The sequence below is a fragment of the Thalassophryne amazonica genome, chromosome 14 (assembly GCF_902500255.1).
Source record: "Thalassophryne amazonica chromosome 14, fThaAma1.1, whole genome shotgun sequence".
Taxonomy (NCBI): Eukaryota; Metazoa; Chordata; class Actinopteri; order Batrachoidiformes; family Batrachoididae; genus Thalassophryne; species Thalassophryne amazonica.
In genome coordinates, this window is record NC_047116.1 from 18,924,910 (window position 1) to 18,939,995 (window position 15,086).

General features: G+C 41.4%; 1 protein-coding gene across 2 annotated transcripts; it reads right to left on the minus strand.

Moving 5' to 3' along the window:
* Positions 1–771: 771 nt before the first annotated feature.
* LOC117524984 lies at positions 772–14,683 on the minus strand. Of its 2 annotated transcripts, XM_034186790.1 has the most exons (5): positions 14,542–14,683; positions 10,368–11,150; positions 10,232–10,264; positions 1,960–2,068; positions 772–1,733 (listed from the first exon to the last, which is right to left on the minus strand). In XM_034186790.1, the coding sequence occupies exons 1-5, from the start codon at positions 14,555–14,557 to the stop codon at positions 1,580–1,582; spliced, it is 1,095 nt and encodes a 364-aa protein (XP_034042681.1). In that variant the 5' UTR covers positions 14,558–14,683; the 3' UTR covers positions 772–1,579. The 2 variants fall into 2 exon arrangements, with proteins under 2 accessions (XP_034042681.1, XP_034042682.1); XM_034186791.1 differs by lacking the exon at positions 1,960–2,068 and having other exon boundaries at positions 783–1,733.
* Between the last annotated feature and the right edge of the window lie 403 nt (positions 14,684–15,086).

The following is a 15,086-nucleotide window of genomic DNA, read 5'->3' on the forward strand; positions in this document are numbered from 1 at the left end:
CTTTTTCCACCCCTAAACTTTAATGACGAAAATACTCTTTGACCATATACCATCTCCGGTTAAAAAGCTCCATTTTCATTTGTAGTGATGCAGTCATTTTTTTCTATCATATATACTTGTTTTAACGTGTTTCCATTCAGTTACCGTTGGTGACTTCACATTTTTCCAATTAACAGTAATGATTTTCTTGGCAATCAACAGAAAAATGCGTAAAATATATATTTGGTCACCAGTGAAAGTATCAACCGATGTAACACAGAATTAAAAAAAAAAAAAAAAAAAAAAAAAAAAACAGTATTAGAAGGGAATTCACTTTGAACAATTTTCTCAATCTCTTTAATATTTTTCCAGTACTCAAAGAAAAACTGGCATTTTCGAACAGTTTTTAAAAACACTAGGCTGCAAATTTCACTTCTGCAATTTTCCAGATTTTGTCATCAACCAAAAATTTCAACCATTTGATGGCAACATTTCAGTATATCTATGAATTAATGAGGGTTCCAACAGTTTAGTTAGCAGAGAGAATAAGAGAGATAATGGTAATGAATGACCAAAGGAAAAAAATGACAAAAAAAAAAACAAAAACACAAAAAACAAACAGCTACAATTAAAAAAAAAAAAAACCCTAAAGTAACAGAGGGGGTAACCATAGGGTGTGACAAATCGGGTCAGGCCTGCTGAACAAATATGTCTCAGAACATCGCATACTGACCTCACTGGCATCTACCAAGTACTAAACAAATATAAAGTAGAATACTATTTACCCCCCCCCCCCAAAAAGTAGATAAAGCACACACACCTTGGTAAAGAAGAGGTATTATGAAGTTTCACTCTTTATTGACAAACATAAAAATATCAACAGGGAAGACAAATGGAAAAAGTAAAAAAAAAAACTTTCCCAGATAAATATTTGCTTATAAGACTTAGTGGATAATTTAACCCCATGGGGGTCCACGGACTTCCTGGCAAGTCCGAATCAATGTCTAATTAATATTATTATTAATGTTTTTGGACCCCCGAGAGTTAAATGTAAAAGCACTGGTTAGTATCATGGGAAATTAAAACAAAACAATGTATTGTACAACCCCAAATTAGACAAAGCAAATGATAAATAAATAAATACATAAACTAACAGTGATTCTTACACTTATGTCTGTTTCATTGCAGACATTATCAACCCAACATATTTCACATTTTGTGTGTGGTCAACTTTATTGCATTTGTAAATAATCATCCAAGCCCTGCCCTACACACCTTCCCACAACAATTAAAAGCTGTGTTGCCATTGAGGGCACCAAATGATGAAACAGTTTTTTTTTTCCCGTTCTTCATGCCATCATGTCTTAATGTGTATAACACTACAGGTTCCTCATTGCTGCAATTTTCACCTCAAAATCCTCTGTACATTCTTTCTGGAGTTCAGGTCTGGACTACAGGCAGGCAGGCCGTGCCAGTACCCATACTCTCTTCTTCCACAGTCATAACTTTGTAATGTGTGCAGAATGTGGTTTTGCATTGCCTTGTTGAAAAATGCATCGTCACTGGAAAAGATGTGGTCTTGAAGGCAGTATATGTTCCTCTAAAACCTCTGTGTACTTTTCTGCATGAATGCTGCCATCATAGAAGTGGAAATTACTTTTGTCAAGGGCACTGACACATCCCCATACCATGATAGACCCTGTATTTTGGACTTGTTGGTGACACTTGTCTGGATGGTCCTTTTTGTCTTTGGCCTGGAACATAAAAAAGAAAATCTGGAAAATGGATTACCTGACCAGAGTCCACATTTCCACTGTGTCATAGTCCAACCCAGATGCCTCTGAATGTAGAGAAGTCTATGCTTCTTCTGGACAAGGTTAACATATGGCTTCTTTTTAACATACTAAAGTTTTAAGCAGCATTTGTGAATGTAACTTTGTATTGTGCTTGTTCAGGAGGATAAGCATCATTAGACCTTACCTTGCTTTGTGAAATGCCTTGGAGTGACTTATGTTGTGATTTGGTGCTATATAAATGAATCGAGGTGAACTGTAGTGCTTGACGATGCTTTCCCAAAGTAATCTCTTACCTATATGATTACAGATGAGGACAAAATTATCAGCCCACCTGTGAAATGTAACTGTTTCTTCAAAATTTTCCCAAGTACTTTTTGACCAGAGAAAGCAATTTTCAAGACAGACTTTCTAAACATCATAATTTTATTTTGGATAGTTACATTATTTTACTTTGCAATCAATCAATCAATTTTATTTATATAGCGCCAAATCACAACAAACAGTTGCCCCAAGGCGCTTTATATTGTAAGGCAAGGCCATACAATAATTACAGAAAAATGACCAACGGTCAAAACGACCCACTGTGAGCAAGCACTTGGCGACAGTGGGAAGGAAAAACTCCCTTTTAACAGGAAGAAACCTCCAGCAGAACCAGGCTCAGGGAGGGGCAGTCTTCTGCTGGGACTGGTTGGGGCTGAGGGAGAGAACCAGGAAAAAGACATGCTGTGGAGGGGAGCAGAGATCAATCACTAATGATTAAATGCAGAGTGGTGCATACAGAGCAAAAAGAGAAAGAAACGCTCAGTGCATCATGGGAACCCCCCAGCAGTCTAAGTCTATAGCAGCATAACTAAGGGATGGTTCAGGGTCACCTGATCCAGCCCGAACTATAAGCTTTAGCAAAAAGGAAAGTTTTAAGCCTAATCTTAAAAGTAGAGAGGGTGTCTGTCTCCCTGATCCGAATTGGGAGCTGGTTCCACAGGAGAGGAGCCTGAAAGCTGAAGGCTCTGCCTCCCATTCTACTCTTACAAACCCTAGGAACTACAAGAAAGCCTGCAGTCTGAGAGCGAAGCGCTCTATTGGGGTGATATGGTACTATGAGGTCCCTAAGATAAGATGGGACCTGATTATTCAAAACCTTATAAGTAAGAAGAAGAATTTTAAATTCTATTCTAGAATTAACAGGAAGCCAATGAAGAGAGGCCAATATGGGTGAGATATGCTCTCTCCTTCTAGTCCCTGTCAGTACTCTAGCTGCAGCATTTTGAATTAACTGAAGGCTTTTCAGGGAACTTTTAGGACAACCTGATAATAATGAACCTGATAATACTCGAAACGTTGAGTAATAGTCTGAACTTCTTTTGCAGCCGTTTTCCTGTGGTGTTTGCCTTATCTGTGGGATCGGCGTTTGGTGTGATCAGCGACGGCTTCGCTTCACACTCCAACCAGATAAGTGGTTAGACAGGAGCTGCACGAGTGTGTGATTGGAGGTGGAGGTTCTCCCTCCTTTTCTGAATACAGACTGTGGGATTACTGAGTGTGCGACCTCACACTCATCTGGACTGTCTCTGTTCTCTGCCAGCAGTACTGGGTCTGACTGCTGAAGACAGCGGCCACCTGGGGCGCAGGGCTTGGCGGCTCCGGTGTTCTTCAGCTCCGTTGGCGGTGGAAGCTGTGTGGATCCGGCTTTTCTCTCGCCAGGCGTCTTCTATTGTCAAGCCTGCCCACACGTCACCTGGTGTATGATTGACAGTCACTGTATTATTATTGTCTGTACATCGTTGTGCGATTCACAACATTAAATTGTTACTTTTTGGCTTATCCACTGTCTGTTCATTAATGCCCCCTGTTGTGGGTCCGTGTCACGACACTTTCACAACAGAAAGAGTCTAACCAAATACCGGCATCACTGAAAGCAGCCAAAGATAACGATACGTCTTTGGGATGGTTATGAGTATTTTTTTCTCTAATAGTTAAAATTTTATTAGCAAAGAAAGTCATGAAGTCATTACTAGTTAAAGTTAAAGGAATACTCGGCTCAATAGAGCTCTGACTCTTTGTCAGCCTGGCTACAGTGCTGAAAAGAAACCTGGGGTTGCTCTTATTTTCTTCAATTAGTGATGAGTAGTAAGATGTCCTAGCTTTACGGAGGGCTTTTTTTATAGAGCAACAGATTCTTTTTCCAGGCTAAGTGAAGATCTTCTAAATTAGTGAGACGCCATTTCCTCTCCAACTTACGGGTTATGTGCTTTAAGCTGCGAGTTTGTGAGTTATACCACGGAGTCAGGCACTTCTGATTTAAAGCTCTCTTTTTCAGAGGAGCTACAGCATCCAAAGTTGTCTTCAATGAGGATGTAAAACTATTGACGAGATACTCTAGCTCACTTACAGAGTTTCGGTAGCTACTCTGCACTGTGTTGGTATATGGCATTAGAGAACATAAAGAAGGAATCATATCCTTAAACCTAGTTACAGCGCTTTCTGAAAGACTTCTAGTGTAATGAAACTTATTCCCCACTGCTGGGTAGTCCATCAGAGTAAATGTAAATGTTATTAAGAAATGATCAGACAGAGGGGAGTTTTCAGGGAATACTGTTAAGTCTTCAATTTCCATACCACAAGTCAGAACAAGATCTAAGATATGATTAAAGTGGTGGGTGGACTCATTTACATTTTGAGCAAAGCAAACTGAGTCTAATAATAGATTAAATGCAGTGTTGAGGCTGTCATTCTCAGCATCTGTGTGGATGTTAAAATCGCCCACTATAATTATCTTATCTGAGCTAAGCACTAAGTCAGACAAAAGGTCTGAAAATTCACAGTAACGACCAGGTGGACGATAGATAATAACAAATAAAACTGGTTTTTGGGACTTCCAATTTGGATGGACAAGACTAAGAGTCAAGCTTTCAAATGAATTAAAGCTCTGTCTGGGTTTTTGATTAATTAATAAGCTGGAATGGAAGATTGCTGCTAATCCTCCGCCTCGGCCCGTGCTACGAGCATTCTGGCAGTTAGTGTGACTCGGGGGTGTTGACTCATTTAAACTAACATATTCATCCTGCTGTAACCAGGTTTCTGTAAGGCAGAATAAATCAATATGTTGATCAATTATTATATCATTTACCAACAGGGACTTAGAAGAGAGAGACCTAATGTTTAATAGACCACATTTAACCGTTTTAGTCTGTGGTGCAGTTGAAGGTGCTATATTATTTTTTCTTTTTGAATTTTTATGCTTAAATAGATTTTTGCTGGTTATTGGTGGTCTGGGAGCAGGCACCGTCTCTACGGGGATGGGGTAATGAGGGGATGGCAGGGGGAGAGAAGCTGCAGAGAGGTGTGTAAGACTACAACTCTGCTTCCTGGTCCCAACCCTGGATAGTCACGGTTTGAAGGATTTAAGAAAATTGGCCAGATTTCTAGAAATGAGAGCTGCTCCATCCAAAGTGGGATGGATGCCGTCTCTCCTAACAAGACCAGGTTTTCCCCAGAAGCTTTGCCAATTATCTATGAAGACCACCTCATTTTTTGGACACCACTCAGACAGCCAGCAATTCAAGGAGAACATGCGGCTAAACATGTCACTCCCGGTCCGATTGGGGAGGGGCCCAGAGAAAACTACAGAGTCCGACATTGTTTTTGCAAAGTTACACACCGATTCAATGTTAATTTTAGTGACCTCCGATTGGCGTAACCGGGTGTCATTACTGCCGACGTGAATTACAATCTTACCAAATTTACGCTTAGCCTTAGCCAGCAGTTTCAAATTTCCTTCAATGTTGCCTGCTCTGGCCCCCAGAAGACAATTGACTATGGTTGCTGGTGTCGCTAACTTCACATGTTGTCAGCCATGTGAAGCACACAGAAACAAAATTATTTGGCAAAAACGAAAAACTACCAGGGTCAAAATTATTAGTCCTTTAAAAACTGACTTTTTTGTTATTGGTTCAATATGCTCCTGCCAGACTTTTGACAGGAACCACATTACACCCATTTTGGCATCCCTTCACTGGCTTCCTGTCCTGGTGAGATCAGATTTTAAGCTTCTGCTACTGGCCTATAAAACTGTTCATGGACTGGCACCTCCCTACTTAGCTGACCTAATTAAACCCTACGTACCGGCCCGAGCTTTGTTTTCTCAAGGTGCAGGACTACTTTGTGTCCCTAAGGTGAATAAGAAGTCTGCTGATCATAGAGCTTTCTCTTATTGTGCCCCTGTTTTGTGGAATGATCTCCCTGCATCAATAAAACAGTCAGATTCTGTGGAGACTTTCAAGTCCAGACTTAAGATGCACTTATTTTCCATTTTGTATGGCTAGCATACTGGTATAGTATGTTACTATGTTTTTTACTCTTTAAATTAATTTCCTTAGGAAACGGCGCGTGCCGCGGCCTCAACTTTATCTAAATTATGGGTCTTTTAGTGAAGCTTAGGGCCAGTGGCCACCTAAGGTGGCGGTCACCTTAGTATTTCTTTTTCTTGTTGCTTAATGCTGACAAATTATACTGTAATTGCTGTCTCTCTGACGCCTGATTCTGTTTTCTTCTCTCTCTCTCTCTCTGTTTAAGGTGCGGCTCCATCCAGAGATGGCTGAATTGTTTTGTAAATTGTGTCTGTAGCATGGCCCAAGCAGAGGGTCACCCCTTTGAGTCTGGTCTGCTTGAGGTTTCTTCCTCAGATTTGTCATCCGAGGGAGTTTTTCCTTTCCACTGTTGCCTGTGTGATTGCTCTGGGCGTTGCTAAGGTTAGACCTTACTTGTGTGAAGCGCCTTGAGGCAACTTGTGATTTGGTGCTATATAAATGAAAATAAAACTAAATTGAAACTGAAGGCAAAAACCACTGTTGTGCAATGGTGTGCTTTAAAGTGTAGGTGACACAAAAAAATGTGCACAAATAATCACTAAAAATGATGAAATGTTGATATTTTTAAAAATGCTGAACAATAAATCCTCATTCTTGTCCTGGTTTTCAACAGTGTGATCATCAAACACGTTCTGCTGTTTGAACCATTTGGTTTTTATATTGCCATCGTCACCCTCTTCCATATCTTGGGCTCTTTTTCTGGAAGGGCCAGGCAATGAGTTTTCCTCCTTATGGGGACGAACAGAGAGCCTCCTCACCAGATGCCCGAACCACCTAAACTGGCTCCTTTCTAAGTGAAGAAGTTCATTTGCATCTGGCCCAGAATTCTGAGATGAGCACAGTGGGAATCTCAATCCAGAGTATAAATTGCACCTGTCAAAAAAAAAAAATCCCTCTTGAAGAGGAAGATAACATGTATAAATCACACCTTTTTCTGTGTTATGACATCTTTTATTTGGGATTTTTTTGTGCATTGCTGTATTTTTTTTATTTCTGGTATTTATTCTTTCATTATTTGGATTTATTTTGTTTAGTGTTTTGATTCTTGGGAAAATTCTGTGTAAATAGTCATTATAATTACTATTATTAATAACAAACGTGAATTTTCAGTGTACGGTGCATCCAGAAAGTATTCACAACACTCTTCTCATTCTTCTGTCTAAACTGTTTGTTATTTACATTACCATCATCATCCTCTTCTTCATCTCTGGTTCTCTTTCTGGATGGGCCAGGCAACAAGTTTTCTTCAACATTATCCTCATTGTTGTCCTGGTTCTCAACAGTGTGATCATCAGACACGTTCTTCTGTCTGAACCGTTTGGCTTTTCTGTGATCTTCAGTATCTTCTTCATCTCTGGTTCTCTTTCTGGATGGGCCAGGCAGTGAGGCATTGTCACTATTGTTGTCCTCACTGCTGTCAACAAGCTAATTCCTTGTCGTGTTTCTATTTCCATCCTCATCAACATCTCTTGCTCTTGGTTCAGAGGGGCCAGGCATTGACTGTTCATCCTCAATGGCATTATTATTATTATTATTATTAACTTCAGGAGAACCATCCTCACGCTGATGCTCATCGATACTGTGGTCATTAACATTGGGAACAGCAATGTCTTCTTCATGATGAACTTCCTGTCTATCATGGTGGATGAGTGGGACGCGTCTGACAGCTTGACGTCGTTGTACAAACTGGAGATATCGTTGTGCCGCATCTTGAAAATTTAGAGGTCTGAAAGGGTTGACATGCATATCTCTCACATGTTCGGGAATTATGAAACGTCTTTGAATAACAGGGCCAACACCTTGCCCATGATGAGGTCTGCCCTCTTGGGGACCAGGAATTACTGGCCTATGTCTCACATGTCCGGGAATTCTGACATGTCCTCGAATCATAGGGCTGTCATCTTGTCCATAATGAGGTACGTCCTCCTGGGGACCAGGACTCATTGGCCTATGTCCCACATGTCTGAGAATTCTGAAATGTCCTCGAATCATAGGGCCGTCACCTTGCCCATAATGAGGTACACCCCCTTGGGGACCAGGAATTATTGGCCTATGTCCCACATGTCTGAGAATTCTGAAATGTCCTCGAATCATAGGGCCGTCACCTTGCCCATAATGAGGTACGTCCCCCTGGGTGGGGAACAGGAATTATTGGCCTATGTCCCACATGTCCGAGATGTTGTCTAAAAAAGCATAATATATGGGCCATTCGACCATGTCCTCTACCATCCATTTTACTTAATATAATCCCAGGCAGTAGCCTTAAAAAACTGATACACTTGAGTGGGAACTAATCTGCAAATTACAAATTTGTAGTTAGACTCTGTAATTTGAGTTCTTCCCAAGCTTAGAACACCTACAGTTTAATTGTAAGTCTCTATGAGTTATGTTTAAGCTTTACTCACCGAAGTCTGAATTTTCCACCTGTGAATATACGAGGTCTGTCAATAAAGTATAGGTCCTTTTTATTTTTTTCAAAAACTATATGGATTTCATTCATATGTTTTTACGTCAGACATGCTTGAACCCTCATGCGCATGCGTGAGTTTTTCCACGCCTGTCGGTGATGTCATTCGCCTGTGAGCACTCCTTGTGGGAGGAGTCGTCCAGCCCCTCGTCGGAATTCCCTTGTCTGAGAAGTTGCTGAGAGACTGGCGCTTTGTTTGATCAAAGTTTTTTCTAAACCTGTGAGACACATCGAAGTGGACACAGTTCGAAAAATTAAGCTGGTTTTCAGTGAAAATTTTAACGGCTGATGAGAGATTTTGAGGTGATACTGTCGCTTTAAGGACTTCCCACAGAGTGGGACATCGCGCAGCGCTCTCAGGCGCCGTCGTCAGCCTGTTTCAAGCTGAAAACCTCCACATTTCAGGCTCTATTGATCCAGGATGTCGTGAGAGAACAGAGAAGTTTCAGAAGGGGGGCATTAGCTTCATAAGATGTTGGCCCTTCTAGCACATCAATGTGTCTTTGTGAAGTGTAATAAATTAAAGTCATTTAAGATTTTTATGAAGATTTTGTAACAGACTAAAAGCCACAGCTTGAGGCAACATAAATGATGCCTCTTTCATGTTTCTGTTGTTATGCGCAAGTCAAATACCATTTAAAAGGTTACAAACTGTTAAAATGCACATATTCAAACTAAATATTCACATATTAAGTTTTTTTCCCTTCAACATTTTTGACTGGGATTGCTTTTTTGAATGTATTTATTTATTTTTAACAATATAACCCCTTTAATAATAGTCTTATTTGAACAAGAGCTGAACCTGGACTTATTTTTATTGTCAAACCTGTTTTTTAAAGGATAAAACGCTTTCTCAATCAGTTTTTCCACACTTTCATGTTTCTAATTACATTAAGCTGTATGTTGAAGATCCTTTATGATCGTTAGCTGCTTTAATGAGCATTTAGCGCTAAAGTCAGCTGTTCACACAAATGATCACTTGTGAACAATTTGTGCAGTTTTAAACAGTTCCACGAAAACTTGCTTTGTGAAAATTAGTGAACCCCCCTACTACTCTCACCCCTCTCCCTGTTTATCTCAAAGCCAGGATCAGCAACTCTCTTTTCTCTTCCTGGCTGTTTTTGGAAACACGAAACTTTTATTCTGTAAAATATACTGTTAATTTCTGAATATAACAGCAGCTACAGACACAGGAGGAGCTCTGGATTATTTAACGAAGGTAAAGTTTTTTTCTTTCGGTGACAACTAAAACTCAGATACCTGCAGCGGAAGAGAGACATAGCTTTGAGGTGTTTAATGGAGAGAGCATTGTACTGCTGTGGCGCACAGTGTGGAACGCTAAAGTTGCCGAATGGCGACGTCTTGTTAAAAAGGAATACATGAAGGTGGAACTTGGCAACCAGCAAATCGCTACATCGAGCGCTGAGAAAAATAAATGTATTGGCTGCTATCAATGGCCGATACAGATATTCACAAAAATGCCAATAACCTGTAGACCCCTAATTTAAAGCTGCCTGAAATACTCATTCATGACACCCAACTCAAAAATTTGTTTTCCAAGCTAAGTGCAAAAGAAAAAGTTATTGACCAACCAGTTGACAGCATGCTGTGAGTTGTCGTACCTTTTTTCTGTTTGTTGCAGAGTCCGTTCCATTCTGTGGAAGAAACAGCCACAACATTAGCACTGCATGTCAGTTTCAGAAATGAAAGTGTTCTAACAGCACACGGCATACCTGCAGTGCTCGTGGATGCTCTTACCTCGACAGTGATAGTTCAAAGCTTCAACTAGATGGCGACAACTAAGCAGCAGCTTCCCATTACCCTCGTCCACCTCCGGACATGTGACGGGGGAAGTGAAAGTAGGAGCTGGAGTGGGCGTGTCCTCACGAGGCTGGGTTGTGTGATTGATCTGCAGGTCCGGTGGCTGGTTGATGTCTGTGGGCTGAGGTGGAGATGCTGTGGCTGAGGGATGAAGGCCTGAACTCTCTGTGGGCGTCCTGACTTCGCTGATGAAACTGAGACCCCACTGGTTCTGCAGCAGGTCACCAATGGCAGGGCGGTCATCATCCAGGGCGCCACACGGTGCCCCCGCCTTCACCTTGGAGGCGTAGCTGACGGCAGGTTGCAGCTTGGCAGGGCTGTCCTGCACTGGGAAGGCAGGCGGGAGCTTGAGTAGTGACAGACTGTCCTCCGGCCACCGTTCTTTTTGGTTCACCTTCTGGCTTCGATCGTGTGATCTGTGGACCCCCTTCTGGCTGTCCCTGCGGAGGCTGCGGCTTTTGTGCTGCTGACCCTTACGTTCTTTTTCCCTGCGGTGGTTGTAGGTGTTTGTGAGAGGGGACTCCATCGGGTCGCTTTCAGGGGAAAGCTGTTGGCGCTGCTGGTCACCTCCAGAGATGCAGCCTCCGCCTCCACCAACTCTACAGTTGCCTGAGCCGGGGGATAAGCGGCGGTTACGAATGTGAGGCTCAGAGTTGGTGGCAGACACGAGATCGCAAAAGGTGTCCGACTCACACCCTGCGCCGTTGGACTCCCACGTACCTGAAAGAGAAGTTTAAGTGTTCTTAAAAATCAAACAAACAGACTACAAACTCCTATCTTTGTTGTCGATATTCGTTACTGTGTTCTCAGACGTAATGTGGCAAAACATCCACACAGAGATTTTAAATCTTAGTCCTCAGCTTGTCAGCCTCAGTGTTTAGAGTTTCAATAGTTTCTTGATTTTTGCTAACAGCTTCTGAGCACAATCTCTATTGGTGGATCAATTACTCGAGCAGCCAATCAAATGCCTTTTGGGATATAACATGGCAGCAGGTGCCTTAAAACACTGGGAAGTGTTTTGAAACAGTGGGGAAATTCATCAATGCTGGATGTAAGATTATACAATTTAAGACTTGAATAGAAGTGATGCAGACAACAGCAATGTTAAATAAATGGTCATTAAGGTACAGCTATTTTGTATCTCATATCGCATGCAATGAAATGAGTTAAAAAAAATTGCATTATACATCAGCCACTGACCTGCTTGTCCTCTGAAAAATCAATACTGTTCATTGGAAAACCCATATCAATCAACCAGTCATGTTCTACACCATTGTTGAGCTGACAATTTACAAATAAACAGACAAAATTATTACCTATTAGAGGTAAATGCCAAGAACAGCAAGTGCACAGAGCCAGACACAAAACTCACTTTCTCCAAAAACTTGTTCCTTGTGGCTGAACAACATAGTGACTAGAGTGTTGAACAGAGGTAAAAATCAGATCGTTACAACAGTTTTATGAGCTCAAAAATATAAGTTAACTGGGTTTCCCACACTCCAGTGTTCTCTATCAATTATACCAGTAAGTAAATATACACGGGGGGGAATCACACGAGCACAACGAAAGAAAAAAAAAATACCCAAAGACTAGAATCTGCCAGTTTCATCACCACAAAGCTAAAATTTTGTCAAAACCTCTCTGGCCTGCACCCAATCTGGTTTCATCAAGAGAAGTGAGCATTTAAGCAGCAGATTGAGCTCATTCTGCAACTTACTTAACCACCAGATGTTCTTATTGGTCAGTATAAACCCAACCAGCACTTTGAAAGCTTCCTATGAGTTTACAGCAACTGATTCAACCGCATTTAGAAAGTGGCAACAGTAGAGTAGGCGGCCTCCAGTATTTCCCCACAGACACCATAATTTCAGGAAAGACTGGAGCCGACATCACTGGTCACAAAATATTCAGAGGAAATGTCTTTAAGGAGTCTTCTGTTGCCTTCTACCGAAGGGGCCGTCTCCAACACCTACTTCAGTGCCTCCTACCCAGCCACATGAATGTGTGTTGAATATCCAATATCTTTCCAACTTTAGCTCAGCAGTTTCCCAGAGTACGGGAGCTCAGGTTGTCATTTTGAAACCAATCTGCACGGGGAAAAAACACTGCGTGCTTCATACAACTACTACTATATAAAGTTGAAGCACTAAGCCTCACTTTTCACATCAATCACAATATAAGCTCAACTCTACTAAGACAATCTAGGGAGAAGGGGTGGAGTTCAACAGCTGGGGTCACAGTGGTGTGACTTGATGGAACCACCATGAAATATTGATCACTGACTAATAGGAGCATCTCATGGGCAAATAACATTACTGAACCAGCAATGTGTAACCACTAAACAACCACTATGTTAAAGAAAAATTTGCAAGTAGTTTTCCTACAATCCTGCTAACAACTAACCATTCCACTGTTAAAGGAGATTTTTTTAATGAAAGACGTGCGGACGGGTCCGCGCGTCGGGACGCAGCCGACGCGGCGCGGCGGCACAGAAAAAACACCTCCGTGTTGATAACCATTTGTAAAATCCAGGCGGCTTTTGATGGCTTTCAGTGGAGTGAGTATATGAGAAATTGTTATCAGCTGGAGATGTTCCAACTTGTCCTCAAGGCTTCCAACAGAGGTGTTTTTCCTGTGGCGGAGAGCCGACGCTGCAATCCGCCTGCACGTCTTTCATTAAAAAAAAATCTCCTTTAACAGTGGACTATCCGGATCAAATGCTGAAACCGACTTCTTCTGAAACTTCTCTGTTCTCTCACGACGTCCTGGATCAATAAAGCCTGAAATGTGAAGGTTTTAAGCTTGAAACAGGCTGATGACGCCGCCTGAGAGCGCTGCGCGACGTCTCGCACCGTGAAAAGTCCTTAAAGCGACAGAATCACCTCAAAATCTCTCATCAACTGTTAAAATTTTCACTGAAGACCAGCTTAATTTTTCGAACCATGTCCACTTCGATGTGTCTCACAGGTTTAGAAAAAATTTTGATCAAACAAAGCGCCAGTCTCTCAGCAACTTCTCAGACAAAGGAATTCCGACGAGGGGCTGGACGACTCCTCCCACAAGGAGTGCTCACAGGCGAATGACGTCACCGACAGGCGTGGAAAAACTCACGCATGCGCACGAGGGTTCAAGCATGTCTGACGTAAAAACATATGAATGAAATCCATATAGTTTTAGAAAAAAATAAAAAGGACCTATACTTTACGGACAGCCCTCGTATTCTTGACTGTAAGACTATGTGGTAGAAACATACAGTAATAATTAGTGCTCATAAACATTTGTTATAGTCTCACTGACTAATGCACATGGTGAAAATAGTCTCACAGACCATTCCCACCATACAATGAAATAGTCACCAATTTCTTACACGGAAGTGTTACAAAATGTTGGCGTTCATTAAAATATATGATGTGTGGAGTATTTGTGAACTAGTTGGTCACACTGATAAGAGTTTACAAGTGCTTCTCAAAGCCAACAGGAGATGTTCTGCCACGAGCTGCCTTGCTTTTTTCCTCGATATCCTCGGGAAAGGAGACTAAAAACATCATTATCACGTTGGATGTACTCAATAAACGCTTGATGCTGTGATTATGTTCATTCAGAAAGGATTACATTTTGTAGCTTGATCCTCTGGCCTGTGTGGTGATGAGTATGAGTAGCAGTTACCAGCAGCTCTGGAGCCTCAGGAACACGCTGTGATTGAACCCATTCTATGCTAGCAGCTAATTAGCAAAACGGCAAAAGCTCCGCGTCAGCGCCGGTGTTAGCCAACTTTATTTAGCAACGTCACGGCCCGCCGAATAAAACACCGAAGCCTTACGTGGCCATAATTAGCGACAACAAATTTAATTCAACTCGACAATTGGAGTCGTCGTCGAGATTACCCCTCAACTTTTACACCCTTTCTACAAACAACTAGTTAGCTAGCTAGCTAGCGTACTGTTAGCCGCAGCCAAAGTTTCGTAACCCCCTTCATTCAAATCGGCGAGTAGGCTAACTCTCAGTTAGCACAAATGCTAACGCCCTAAACAAGGCAAACATATATAAACACAAATACCTGTAAAAAGTTGTGAATTTCGGTGGGATATGCCGAAAAGTCGTGTAAACATACCTGTTTTGATATGCATGTCTTTCAGTTGCGTATGTTGCTGAAGATAAACCGTTGAATAACTTATGTTTACAGCGCTGATAGAATCTGCTCGCCGGATGAGTGCGGCCAGTGGAAGTGTTCCGTACCGGAGCTTCGGCTCATGTGCCGAACAACGCCGAATCTCTGTGTCGACACTTCAAAAGGGCAACGAGGATATTCTTAATTTGGTCAGATGATTTTTATTTACCAGAATTGTGACTTTTACTCTAAAAAAAGTTTATGTAGTTGTAATATTTACTAGGATTTCCTTCCTTTGCTTTATCTTGAATTATGTCTCAAAATATTGTTTATGTATATTTTTGTCGAGTGGTGTACTTTAATTACTGATTTATCATTGTATGTCTGTGACTTAAAAAAAAAATCCACGAGAACCACAACAGAAATAAGTATCCTTTTCGAAGCTGTATTCATTCTTTATTTGAAACAGACAAATGAAGTCCATATAGAATTAAAAGAAAAGACAAGTAAAACATTCATTTAAACAGTCTGTCCATCCGATGATTCCT

Bases quoted from the DNA above. Each gene is read 5' to 3' on its own strand.
- LOC117524984 (XM_034186790.1), bottom strand. The intron at 10,265-10,367 runs GTAAGAGCATCC...TTTCTTCCACAG, and splicing joins TTTGAACTATCACTGTCGAG to AATGGAACGGACTCTGCAAC. The intron at 2,069-10,231 runs GTACGACAACTC...GTAATCATATAG, and splicing joins CTGCAACAAACAGAAAAAAG to GTAAGAGATTACTTTGGGAA.